This window comes from Benincasa hispida, chromosome 1 (assembly GCF_027475165.1).
Source record: "Benincasa hispida cultivar pf3 chromosome 1, pf3_genome.v1.1, whole genome shotgun sequence".
NCBI lineage: Eukaryota > Viridiplantae > Streptophyta > Magnoliopsida > Cucurbitales > Cucurbitaceae > Benincasa > Benincasa hispida.
Genome location: NC_143478.1, coordinates 95,905,280 through 95,919,614, shown reverse-complemented (window position 1 = coordinate 95,919,614; position 14,335 = coordinate 95,905,280). Strand labels below are relative to the sequence as shown.

The following is a 14,335-nucleotide window of genomic DNA, read 5'->3' as shown; positions in this document are numbered from 1 at the left end:
GTAACCAATTCCCCGACAACGGCACCATAAACTTGTCGACCGTTTTATATATGCTAACACTGAGATGTATGATTGATGATGTTCTATGCTCGAAATGATGCAATACTACCGCTAGATATGCATTAATTATGGATGTTCACGTAGTATGCCATGCGTTGTCATAAGTTTCCTTACGATGGAACCAAGTGTAATTCCACTGCAGGTTTCTCGGTGTGATCCGAGGTCGAACACGGGGACTGATTTAGGTTATTGTGGTATGTTCATGATATATGCGACCAGGTTTTCAATCTTTAAAAGTTTGGTTTGTACATGTATATAAATTACAATAAATTAGAGTAAAGCAGTAAATGTACGATAATAAAATAAAAATACAATAAACCTAAGCTAGATGATATAAGATGCTGGGGTCAAGCTAGCTGTGAAAGTTATGCAAAGAACGTGGAATGCGGTGGCAAGTCTTATGAACAGAATAGAAAGACAAAGACAAAGAATATAACAAAGCTACAAATGTTGTTCCACTCTTCTTTTGGTGTACACCTTTCAGTGATCCGCTGTGCTCCCACATGTTTGTGGTGAAACAGAGACTAACGTAATGAACGCAAGGTTGCTTCTATGTCTGGAAGTATTACTCGCTTTAGTTAACGCATTCTTCTGTCCTTCTCTCGATAGGCTGGAATGGCATCTTCACTTCTGCTCTCACAAGTGAAGATGTCATCTAGCATGCCTTAGTTAAATGCATTTTATATCTTTAACACAGATTAAGTACTTAGTTAATTCATATAGCTTATCAGGGAATTAAGAAGACATCATGAAGAAAGTGATTGACGGGTGAACGGAAATAGACAGAAAATGGTAAATGAAAACTATTGAAACATTTAATATCTCTATTAAGCGTTTGATACATAGTGTGAATGCAGAGGTAAAGAAACAGTGAAATACAACGATGAAAGAGATAGAACTGATACAAACAAGTGCCAATGTCTTGGCATTGATTCGATGGAGATCTGCTTGCCGGATAGGATGGATTTGATGGTAGGAAGAGATTCCCTCTCAGGCTTGCTCCACTGATAGCAGGGATCTTTGCACAGAGCTTTCAATCGGGTGTTTGGTAGATTAGATCTGAGATTCTTCTCTCGGCCTTATCTTGTCTTTTTCCCAGATTTTTCACTTAAGTACTCAGCTCAACCGTTTCTCTCAACAGTTTTGCAGCACTTACCCCGTATTAAGTAGCCTCTTTTTTTCTCTAAAATCTATGGGGTATTTATAGGTGCAGGCCTTTGACTCCAGCCTTGTGGTCCCCACTGATTGTTATGGCAATTCCGAAGATGGAGGGATATTATTCCTTCTATTATGCAATCAGATCGTTAATTCTGCACAACCGTTAGTTGTACACGTGTCTCAATCCTCCGCTTTTGTGTTACTTAGCTGCATTTTTCGATCATGAGTTCGCATGCGGTGTTGTTTTTTTTACCGCATACGGTTGAACACAGCTCTGGATCGACTGTCGCATTGCGCCGTCATTGTGATAATCATCTCTTCATTGTTGATTGACAGGCGCAATGTGACATAGATGCGTTGATCGGTTTCTCGTGAGCCTTGAGTGCAAGCAGTGACTTGATCTCCTGCAAAACAGAGTTTCGGCTTGTCTTCCATCTTTATGGTATTAGTGGGTGTAATTGCAAACATTTATAATTATTGTAATACTAGAATACAATAAGTGCATATTTACTAACTTTTGGCTGTAATATCTAGATAAGATGGCATAAATAACTTGTATTTCTACAAGTTATCACGTATGAATACCATTTACTGTTAACACTGATTAATTTTACTTCTTGATGACCTAGATAACTTGATCTGAATCTTGAGCTGTCTTTGAACTTCTGTTGATTCGGGATTGTCTCTTGATCTACATAAGTGAGGGTAAGTTCAACAGCGCTGCTCAATATGCCTCCCATGTCAGGGATAAGACCGGGTAGATAGCTAGGGACATAGAATTTTCAAGATGGAATTCACTCCTACCCATTTTAGGTTAGAAAGGTTGTTCCCTTAAGGGCTGATCCTAGGTCTTGAGCAAGGGGCCCCATCCTTTCGCTGGCTTAAGATAGAATGGATTTAGTGATTAAGATTCTAAATCAATTGTTCATTAGAGGGACAGTGGTGCTTAAGAAGAAAAGATGTAACTCAGGGGTAAAGTAGTAATTGACCTAGTTGAGGTTACCAACAACCTGTGAAGGGTCAACATATCGATGATGATTATATCAAATGGACACAAAATATATCTACAGTGAGGGGAGTGCAACTACAGGCTATAGTGGACAATCCTGTTAGTTAACGAATGTTGATGAACTTGATTAAAGAGTTTGACTGTTAGTTTCGGATCGTTGGAGCCCATGATTTGTAGGTCAATTGAGTCTGCTTGCTAGCTCACTACGGAAAAAATTGAAGAACTATGTGAAGTGATAATTTGAAATGTTCAAATTCGGCCTTTAGGAAAAATTGTATTTTATGCATAAGATATAATTTACAATTAAATAATTAATTAATTATTTTTAGAGAGTATATTTTATAAGATATTAAATAAAATATTAGCATGAAAGTGTTTTAAATTGATTAATGTCATTAATCAAAATTAGATATCAAAGACAATTTAATACAATATGTGATATTAAATTATTTATTTTATTTAATTAAATAATTTCTAAAATATGAAAAATGTATTTCATATTTTGTAAAAAAAATGATTTATTATAAATTTATTTTAATAAAATATTAGTCAATGGAAAAATAAAATTGTTGGATTTTCCCTTAACTAAGTGGGTTATGAAGTGTTTCATGCAAAACTTGACACCTAATTTTTCATGCTAATGAAGTTTGAGGTGGAAGACATGTAAGAAAAGTTTTTGCATGTGTTTTGATTTATAAATAGTTTTTGTTTTTCAAATGCTAAAATCTTATGCTTCCTTGATTTTTTACCATAATCTTCCACAAAATCTTACTCTCCAAATTATTAAGTGAAATTCCCTATTTTTCACTAAAAATTCGGTCCTACAACCATGTTCTTCAACCGGAGAATAGCAAGAATTTTTCGTTGGTGGTGTCGATTGCTCAAGGAGAGGAAGATTCTTGTGGAACTATAAAGATTGTATTTCTAATCCTTTTGCAAGCTTAATCCTACTTTATTATTGTAATTAGAGCATTATTGATCAATTGCTTCCATTGTGCATGTTGTTTTTCCATCACACGTGTTGTTCATAATTACAGCTAGGCTAACTATCCGTTCTACCCCTATAATTACCTCTTTTCCTTAAGTACCGATTCTTGTAATGAATAATTTACTTATGATTCAACTATAAATTAAGTCTCTCTCAGGCCAGTGAGAGGGTGAGACCCCTTGCTCAAGATCCGAAATCAATGCTTAAGCAAGCTACTCATCTACTTACCCTATGCAGGAAGGAGTGAATTCCATCCTATGAAGTTATATTTTCAGCTTCTTATTTAGTCAAGTCTTCAAAATGATAGGCTTATTGAGTTGGCAACTTGGGCCACTCTCACCCATGCAAATCAAAGGATTGACCTCACAAACAAGAGTTCATAAATCACTTAGGATTAAGATCGAGTCACACATGATCATCCTATGAAATATTAATCTCATCAATAAACGAATTTACAAGGAGGGATTAAATATTTCGTGGTCCAATCTTATACAAACTCTTTGTATAGAATACTCCCACTCACATGTCTCAATATGAATGATTTGGATCAAACCATTTGTAACTATTACAAAGTGAGCCATATCTTTAGTATCACCAGGATAAGACACCCAACCTTATCCATATTCTATAGACCTTTTAGGTTATCTCTTGAACATGATCCACCCTATATGTCACTACTTAAGGAAATCAGACATGAGGATTTTCATGAGCAACGAAATGATCGTTCCAAATTTCATTCGTATATGAACATTAACAATTACAATCTAGAAATAGAAACATACAAGCTATGCACAAAACGAAATTACAACATGCTTTTTACTACAATCAAGGGAAAGAATTATACATACATTTGAAGTCTCATCTTCAACACCCTTGATCACGAACGCTCGTGCAATCAGCAAGACAGCAACCCCGAACCCTCGAACACTACGACCGTAACACAGCACGATCACAGCGACTACGAACTCAGCGATCTCCAAGATCACGAACACAACGAACGACCTCCAAAAACCTCGCACTATGTTGAGTTGAGTACGACACCACCACAATGGCTACCTTGGTATTCTCGGTGTGAGAATCCAAAAGTGTGGGCTCTGTGTGGACTTGGTTAGAGGATAAGACCAGAGGAACAATCATGTAAACGATTGAGCAAGTGGGAGATGACAAGTCTATTGTATAGGCAATGCCCAATAGTTTAAAAAATGCACTACGATCGTTTAGTAAGAGCTCCACGATCGTTTAGCTAAAGGCTAGTTGAGTGACTATCGTGTAGAGTGTTGGGATTGTTGTCCTAATTCTCTCGGAGTCTTGTTGTTTTGTAAAGATGCACTTTGTTCAATGAATAAAACAAATGTTAATTCTGGCATTTACTCATATCCAATAAACAAAGCTCCTTAGTTATCTTATATGAACTTAAGCATGTATATGTGATATACAAGTGGATTATGCCTTAAGTGATAACCAAAATCGGTCTGTAGTATAAGGATTAAGGTGGGATACCTGATCCTGGTGACACTACGGATACAGCCTGCTTTGTAGAAGTTTGCAAATATTATAAACTACTACAGATGGTAGATCCTCACCATTCATGTGGAGACGTGGAGCGGGGGTGTCCTATACAAAGAGTTTTTATAAGACCTGGACCACGAGATGACTGACTCTGTATATAACGCCGCTGATACTAGAGACTTGCATCTCACCTAAATGACCATAGGTGACACGACCTCAATCCTGAGTATTTTGGGAACTCCTGCCTTTGAGGGCGGTTCTTTGATTAGTATGGGTGAGAGTGGCCAGATTGCCAACTCAACATGCCTACCTTTTTGGGGACTTGTCTGATCTAGGAGTTGGGAACTCAATCCACAATATGAAATTCACTCCTTTCCCGAAGTAGGGATAAGTAGAGAGATTGCTCCCTCAAGGGCTGATTCCGGGGTTTGAACATAGTGGCCACAACTTCTCTTTGGAAGAGAAGACTCAGTCATAGTAGGACTATGACTTATGTTCATTAAGGATTCAGTGGTACTTTAAGGAAGTTCAGTGTAACACGAGGTGTCATAACGATTATAGGCCGAGCTGTATTTTTATGAGCGATTTGTGAAGGGTTTGTCGCTTGTTGATTGGTTAAGATGGACACCATAATATATCTTATAGTAAGGATATTTCAGCTGTCGGTCTTTAATGGAGTGCCTGGCAATTAACGATGGTGGAATCCCCCCCTGTGACTAAATGAGTTGAGTCATTTAATCACGCGTCCCGATGAGTTACTCGAGCTAACATGGTCCCAAGAGGTCGCCCCTTAGTAGCTCATGATTCATTGAGGAGCAGTTCTTGGTGTTTGATTGTTGAAATGTTCAAATTGACAAGAGGATTTTTGATTATATATGATATAAACGGTTTGATGTATGAGATACATCTAGGTAGAGGATTGAATGTAAATGAAGATTTACATTAAGTACCATGGAATAGAAAAAGAACTATGGTTTATATGTTTCAAGAGATGAAATATTTAAACTATAGGTTATAAATATAGTATGATAAGTTGGTTACCATTTACATTTGTAATAATATTAATTATTGGATAATTAATTCCTTTTCTTTTAAATAACCAAAGTAGTGTGTGGTTATTGGATCATGATAACCGTGAGTTTAAAAGAAAAATGGTTTTCCTATTTTCAAAAAGAAGTTTTTTTTTTTTTTTTTTACAAACACTTGAAAGGTTTTTTGAGTTCTCCTCAGCGCAAAAGAAAACTCACGAAGTCCCGTCATGTAAATATTGAAATTTACTAAACACGGGTTGGCGAGCTAAACGATCGTCGCAGGTGCGAGCTACAAGATCGTGTAGTATTTACTAACGATCGCATAGTTTTGCTAGAATGATCGCTGGCCCCAAGAATCAACGATCATGTGTGTCTGTAGGCGACAGATCGAGCGAAATGATAGATTAAACGACATTGCATAGCTTTGCTAATGATCGCTTAGCATTTGCTTATCTAAACGATTGGACATCGACCTATACGATAGGTCTCAACCATCTCCCACTTGCCCACTCGTGTACGCGATCGTTGTTTCCTCCGTTCGTCTGCCTCACACCAAGTCCGAACAGAGCCCACCTTCTGCATTCTTACACCGAGAATACCAAGGTCGCCTTGTTAGTGGTGTCAGACTCAACTCGACATCGTCGAGGTTTTTTGGAGGCCATTCGTAGTGTCTTGGAGGCCGTTCGTGTTACGGAGGAGTTCGTGATCGAGGAGATCGTTAAGAGACGAGCGCAAGTGTTCGTGTCTGTTATTTCACTTCACATATTTGTTGCGGTCGTGTAGATTGATGTTCATCAAGGGCATCCTCATTTTCAGAATCAACTTCCAAGGAAATGGTCTTTAATGCAATACTCATTTTATTCTTGGACTCACCTTCCAAGTGTTTTTTCATAGTAATCTCATAAGTCATGAATGAGCAAATGAGTTCCTCCAATGAAAGTTTGGTTAGATCCTTTGCTTTTTGTATTGTCGTCACCTTTGCTTCCCAAGTCTTAAGTAGAGTCCTAAGGATTTTCCTAACATTTTTGGAGGTTGTACAGACTTTACAAAGTCTCTTCAAAGCATTGATAATGTTAGTAAATCTAGTAAGCATATCGGTTATAAACTCATTAGCATTCATCTTAAATAATTCATAATTATGAACAAGCATGCTAATTTTGGACTCTTTAACTTGATTTGTTCCTTCATGAGTAATCTCAAGAGCATTCCAAATTTCTTGAGCGGAAGAACACATAGATATTCTATTAAATTCATCTTTGCTCAAAACACGATACAAACAATTAATAGCCTTAGCATTAAAAGAACACTTTTTCATTTTATTTTTCTTCATACTCTTCTTCTAATTATTTAGGCTTATCAGCATTACCAATCTTTTTCATGGGTACATATGGACCTTTAGCAACAATTAACCACAAATTATAGTCAATAGATTGCAAATAAATTTCCATTCTAGTTGTCCAATATGCATAATTTGAACCATCAAAATAAGGAGGTCTAGAAGTAGTTTGGTCTTCAACAATTCCATTTGCTACTAGGTTTGTCATAATGCTCTAACAATAAAGTTTATCAAGAAAATTAAGTTTCAAAAGAGCAACCTTGCTCTGGAACGAATTGTTGGATAGGTATGGCAACCCTAGAGGAGTGAATAGAGATTAATTAAAAATTTTCCTAAATATGCTCAATTTAAACTAATTAGATAATTTTTAAATTACATTCGTAAAAACTCTAATTTATGTTGAATAACAAGATTGATAAAAGTTATGGAACAATATATTCAGTCAATCTCAACCAATAAAAATATGCAATTAAAATTAAATATAAAAATAATTAAGAAATGGTTAGAGAAGAAGACATTGTGATTTCTACAGTGGTTTGATCAAACTCAATCTACATCTACTTTTCTACGTGCCTCTTGAGAGTTCGATTAAAAAAAATCTCCTTTGACTCTTTCCATGGATGAGAGTTGAACCGTTATCTAGCTCCTTTTTTGGGTTCAAGAGCAAACTCTATCCTTTCCACAATTTATGACCAATGTTACAATATTCTTGAAGCTTTACACTCAATAAAAGTCTTTTAGAAGAGTAGATGTACAAATTTGAGCTCACAATATTTGATACTTACAATAGAATAAAGATATCTCTTTAGATCAAGATGAAAAAAAAATTGAAAGCTTGTAGAGAGAGTAACAATGGTGGCCTTTTTGCAAATTTTGAGAATTATAAAGTTGTGAAAAAGTTGAAACAATTTTGGAGAATATAAAGTTTAAAAAGAGAGAGATTGGATAAAATTCAAATTCAATTTGAATAATTGGATTGTTCAAAAATAAAATGAAAGGTAGAGATTAGAAGTGAAAAAGTAAAAAAAAAAATAATAAAAGAAATAAAATTAAAATATATATTTGTATGGGTAGAGCATCAATGGTAAAATTATTCTTTTTCTTTTTTTTTTTTTTCTTTTTCATTTGACCGTTGGTCAAATTTCCATTTCTTTTAATATAAATAAAAAAATTCCTTTTGTTTTTCTTTTTAATTTTAAAATAAACCACAATCCACTCATTTTAAATTTAAGATCTGATGTACCCCTTATCTATAACCTCGAATATTTGATAATTTGGCTGTCACGTCATCATCTCGTATATTTTTTTCATATACTTTTTTTTGCTATATTTTCTTTGTTTAAATTCCGATTTGGATGATTCAAGAAGCATCGAAATCGTCGTTCCGAGTTCTATGCAATGAATTATTCAGAATAATAAAATTATTAATAAAAAAAATCAAGTTTGTTATCATCAAAACATTAATGAATTAATTAAAATTAATTAATTTGAGACTAAAAAAATAACATCTTAAGGGTCTCTCTTGGCACGGGTTTCAAGGTAGTGTTCAGGAGATTTCGGAGTGTTACCCGCTTTATCTAATGTTGCTGGAGATATTTTTTCCTTGCTGGATTTGAAAACTCAAAGGATATTTTCATAATGTCTCTTCCCCAACCAAAAGAAAAAAAAGTGTTATATTTATTTAACGTGTTAAAAGTTGAGAAGTTTCTACACAATTAGTAGATAAAAGTACAAAATAGAAACGGATGATGTAGATTTATAAAGTTCTCTGAATTCATCTCTCTCTCTCTCCAGATATTAACTCTCTTTTTTTTTTCCTCCAAAAAAAGATAAAATCTGTATTTTATTTATTTATATGATGAGTATATATTTGTTAAATGATCTCTTATTTTTAGTACAAATATAGAGGTTCTACTAATTTAGCAACAATTTATTTATCTTAAAATAAAAATGAAAAGTTTCCCATAAACGTATAGAATTGAATTATCCTTACTAGAGATGAAATTATTGTAAAAGATGACTAGCAGAGTGATAAAAACTAATGAACTATTCACTATATTATTTAAATTACTTTCAAACTTACTATTTATTAACATTTCAGGAAAGAAAAAAAACCCTCATATTTTTAACTATTTATTTACTAATTATACGATATTAATTCTTAATTAATTTTTAATGTAATTTAATAATTAGCCTAATTATAAAAATATATGGATCAAACTCAAACTTTTAATATTTTAGTTTATGATATAATTCTTTTACCATTATATTGACCTTAGCTTAGAAATAAAAAAATATAAACATTAAACTCTCATATAATTATGGGATATCAATCAAACAATATCCAAGATCCAAATAGAAATGAGAAAAAAATACTATTTTTTTATTATTTATTTCATGATTAAAAGATAAAACAAAAAAAAAATGGAATAATAAGACCCGAACCGCTGACACGTGTCGGGTTGACACCAACATAGGACTGAAAATTCACAATCACACGTGCTGGCGACTTATTGCCATCACTCTACTTTCCTACTACAAAATCAAACAACAAGACAGCCTAATGTACTAATTCAACCAATGAATGAAATAATAATAATAATATATCTCAATTTTTTTTGTTTCCTTTTATGATTGCTATGTCTTGTTGCTATCTACGGCGGCCACCACTTCCGCCGCCTGAAAATTCTCTTTCTTTGATCTTCATCTTCAAACAGTGTAGTGTTGTTGGATAGTTTCAATGTCCAATCCCTTTAGTTTCACCACCGATTCAACATGCCCCTTCAATGTATGAAGCTCCCTCAACCTTCAAAATGTCAATCAATCGCAATCATCAGCACCGAACCCAAAAGCTTAAAAGAAAACAACATTACAGAAGTTCGAACAAGAGTTTTTGTTATTATTATTACCTGGCGACCTCAGCACGTTTCTTGGCTTGCTCAGCGATTTCGGACAGCTCCCTGTAATTGGTTTTGTCATTGAAGAGTTCAGATGCTTCAGGAGGCTGTAGGCCATGAAGGGTACGTTGAGCTGCAGCCCATTGAGCCTCTCTCTCGCCAATGCCATAATCCTTCTTTGATGTGAAAGCAGTCTGAAATGGTAGCAGCAATGAGAATTGTGAGCTAACAGGTAGCAGCAACAACTGAAAGATTATGCATTCTTTGTTTTTATTATGTTATTGTACCTTGTTTTGGATCATGTTATTCCAAGCCTTGCCACTCAATGCATATCGAGTAGCGAACTTGAGAATGTCAAGAGGAATGTAGAAGATTATGCTGTAAAGCCAGATCACTCCTGCCCATCCCCAGCCAATTCCTTTCATTTCAGCAAAGCCCCAGTTGGCATATACAGCAATCAGAGTAGCCACCTAAACAGAATTGAAATAATTAGTTCTAAACTCTCTCATGGGTTGTTTATATCTATATCTATATCTATATATATATATATATATTGTGAGTGTTGTTACCAGCTGTGCTAGGAAGAAAGCAAACACTAAGAGCAGACCAGGGCGTTCGATAAAGGACCAGCTTCGAGATCTTGTCACAAAGATTAGTGCCTGACTCACTGTGCTGACTTGAAGATACACAGCTGCTGTGAGCTCACCATCGTTTCCTCTGATGGAATGTACACCAAATTTTTCCTGAACAAGAGAAATCTATGAATACAGAAGCACAAACAATTGTATTGTGTGATTAAAAGCAACTCAATTGGTTGTAATTGTAAATTTTCGTACCGAGAAGAAATCGGTAGTGTTAGCAATCCAGAAGAAAACAACAGTCATAATAGCCAAGTATGAGCCCAAGACAATGCCAGTTGCAAAGATCTCACGGAGCTTCCATGAATCAGGAAGAGGAGAGGGTTTTACTCTATCTTTAGAGATGGTCATGATGGTGCCATCATTGAGAATGGCTATGATCAAAACCATGAAAGGGGAGAAGTCAAATTGCCAGATGAGTGCAATTAGCAGAAAACCAAGTACAATACGGATGGTTATTGAGACTGCATAGATGGTGTAGTTCTTCATTCTCTGGAAAATGGCTCTGCTTGTTAAAACAGCACTCACGATCACACTCAATCCTGGCTCTGTCAAGACTATATCAGAAGCGCTTCTTGCAGCATCAGTTGCATCAGCAACTGCAATTCCTATGTCTGCCTTCTTCAAAGCTGGAGCATCATTCACACCATCTCCTGTCATTCCACAAATATGCTTCCTCTCTTGAAGCCTTCTCACAATTTCATATTTGTGCTCTGCATTTAAGATCAACAGCATAATCCATTTAGTGTAAAAGCAAAGGGACAAACACAATTATACTACTAAAGGAAAGTTGAATTTACCAGGGAAGACGCCTGCAAATCCATCGGCCTTCTCAATAAGCTCATCAACAGGCAAAGAAGCAATTGACTCATCCTTGCTTTGTCCAAGAAGTGAGGAAGATGGGTACATGTTTGTGCCCATTCCAAGTCTACGCCCAGTTTCCTTTCCAATTGCCAATTGGTCACCAGTGATCATCTTAACGTTGACACCAAGATTAAGTGCCCTTCGGATTGTCTCTGCACTGTCGTGCCTTGGAGGATCAAAGAGAGGCAAGAGACCAACAAATTGCCATGGTCCTCCAGCACTTTCTTTGGTTTTTTCTGGAACAGTTTGTCTGCAGACAGCAAGAGAACGAAGACCACGGTCCGCAAATTTGTCAATGATTGAATGAGCCTTCTTCTTGATATCATCACGGAGGTCACAAAGTTCAATAATCTGCTCTGGTGCTCCTTTGCTAACTCGATGCCAGTTGCCATCATTGTCAATATATGTAATAGCTGTACGCTTGTCAACTGGGTTAAAGGGCAAGAAATGGACTTCTCTAATGCCTTCTCTGGCCTGTAAGGTAATCATAGAGAGGGTTTAACACATTAGAATATCATCAATGAGAAGAATGAAGCCAGATACTGTCTATTAAGGAAATATTAGCCACAGAGTTAAAAGAATACCTCCTTGGGATCACCTAGCATCCCAACAATGCAAGCATCAATAGCGTCTTGATTCTCAACCCTGGAAGCTCTAGCTCCAAGCAAAATCAAACTATCTTTGTCTACATCTCTAACAAACACCTGAAATATTCATTGCCATGAGTATCATTTTCATTCACTTCCATGATATCATGTTTTATTAATGTGTGTTAAGTGCTGACCTCAATCATGGATTTGTCAACTGTAAGCTTGTTGAGAGTTAGAGTTCCTGTCTTATCACTGCAAAGTACATCCATTCCAGCCATCTCTTCAATGGCTGTCATTCTCTTTGTAATAGCACCCTGTTGGGATAGCCTATGGGAACCAATAGCCATTGTGACTGACAACACTGTCGGCATGGCAATTGGAATCCCTCCAATGAGAAGCACCAAGAGATTGTTAATCCCATCTCTATATCTACGATGTTGAATCGGGTACATCACTACTATTTCTATTATCATCCCCACGGCGATCGAGCAAATGCAGAAGTTTCCAATGGCAGTCAACACCTGAGAATTCAATATAGAATAGAAAACAAAGTTATCATCATTTTCAACCTTATCATCATTTTCATTAAACTCTGAAAGAGAATGTGAAAGTTAGAACAATGACCTTTTGGAAGTGCCCCACTTGATTTGTGCTATCAACCAAATGAGCAGCCTTCCCAAAGAAGGTGTGGACACCAGTGGCAATTACAACAGCCTCGATCTCACCTTGCTTGACGGTGGAACCAGAAAACACTTCATCACCAGAGCACCTAGTAACTGGCAAAGATTCACCTGTAAGTGCTGACTGATCAATCTTGAGAGGATCACCTTCCAACAAACGAGCATCTGCTGGAATGATATCTCCCAACTTAATGCTGATAACATCTCCCGGAACTAAGATTGCAGCTTCTTCCTCACACCATCTTCCATCACGAAGTACCTACCATAAATAAACAAATCAGTAAAAGCTATTCATATTCATATATCTCAAAAAATCAAACAAGGATCACTCCCTTTTTCTTCCCGAATCATTAATTTACCTTGGTTTTTGGTGCTAGTCCTGCCATAAGTGCAGCTGCAGCATTGCCTGCATTGTTTTCCTCTATAAAACTAATTGTGGAATTGATAATAAGCAATGCAGTAATCCCCACAAAATCTTGCCAGTCCGGTGGTTGCCCCTGCAATAATTTATCCATTATTGAATTCATCATATCATAATCTCATTTGAAAACCACAGTGAAAAACAGAGAAAAAGAGACGTTACCCCTCCATTTGCAAGAACTATAGCCATAATAGCTGCAGCTTCCATAACCCACGAAAGTGGATTCCACATGAAGCCCAAAAACTTGAGAAATTTATTTTCCTATAATTTGAGAAAGAGTTCAAAATGTTAGAACGATAATCCTGAAAAGTGAAGAACATTTCTGTTTGGTCTCATTAATTTTCAACTCACTTTTTTCTCTTCAAGCTTATTTGGACCAAAGAGTTGGAGCCTCTGACGTCCCTCCTCTGAGGATAAACCCTCTCGGGAGCATTTCAATTGTTCAAACACTTCCTCAACGGGAATCCGCTCCTGTAAATCATTGAACAACTCAACAATTTCAAAACCCAGAAGAATCAAAAACAGAAACCGTAAAGAAGATGAGAAGAAGAAGAACTTACAAGATCAATGTTCTCATTCTTGATCTCCTCCAAGCTGATGTCCGTCATCTTGAGAAATCTTAAGAAGGAAATATATAAAGATTATGCGAAAAAAATCAGAAGGGTTTTGGAGAAATTAGTATTTTTTTTCAGTTTGCCATTGTAATGATAAAAATAGTGAGTGAAGCGCTTTCGGGTTCCTTCAAATCGTGGTGTTCGGCGAGGGGAAGAATGGTAAAATATTTTTTTGGTTTTTCTTGTTATGTTGAAGTGAGGAAGGGAATGGTGTTTTTATAGTGAAGTTTATGAAAGGAATGAACGAAGGAGCGAGAGTTATGGTTTTCCTATAAGCTCGGTCGTCGAAAGGGAGTGTAGTACCGCCATTACTGCAACTTTCTGTTTTCTTCTCCTTCAATCTTGCGCCATTTGTTGCAACTACTAGACGGGAAGATGCATGTTTTACGTTTATGGCCCTTCGCTCATTTTTATCCTTAAATGTATTTTCAATTTTATAATGATTAAGGAGCATCGGAGATAAGTAAGTTAGATTATTATAATATTATGTTATTATAATTGAGTTATAATAATTTATTACCTATTATTTTAGTTTGGACT

At 36.0% G+C, this 14,335-nt stretch overlaps 1 protein-coding gene across 1 annotated transcript; it reads right to left on the bottom strand.

Moving 5' to 3' along the window:
• Window positions 1-9,447: 9,447 nt before the first annotated feature.
• On the bottom strand, window positions 9,448-13,982 carry LOC120072949 (ATPase 9, plasma membrane-type). Its single transcript, XM_039025487.2, has 13 exons — window positions 13,742-13,982; window positions 13,533-13,652; window positions 13,344-13,442; window positions 13,120-13,257; window positions 12,705-13,019; window positions 12,275-12,601; window positions 12,075-12,194; window positions 11,427-11,964; window positions 10,825-11,339; window positions 10,558-10,731; window positions 10,276-10,458; window positions 10,001-10,182; window positions 9,448-9,897 (listed from the first exon to the last, which is right to left on the bottom strand). The coding sequence occupies exons 1-13, from the start codon at window positions 13,787-13,789 to the stop codon at window positions 9,801-9,803; spliced, it is 2,856 nt and encodes a 951-aa protein (XP_038881415.1). The 5' UTR covers window positions 13,790-13,982; the 3' UTR covers window positions 9,448-9,800.
• Between the last annotated feature and the right edge of the window lie 353 nt (window positions 13,983-14,335).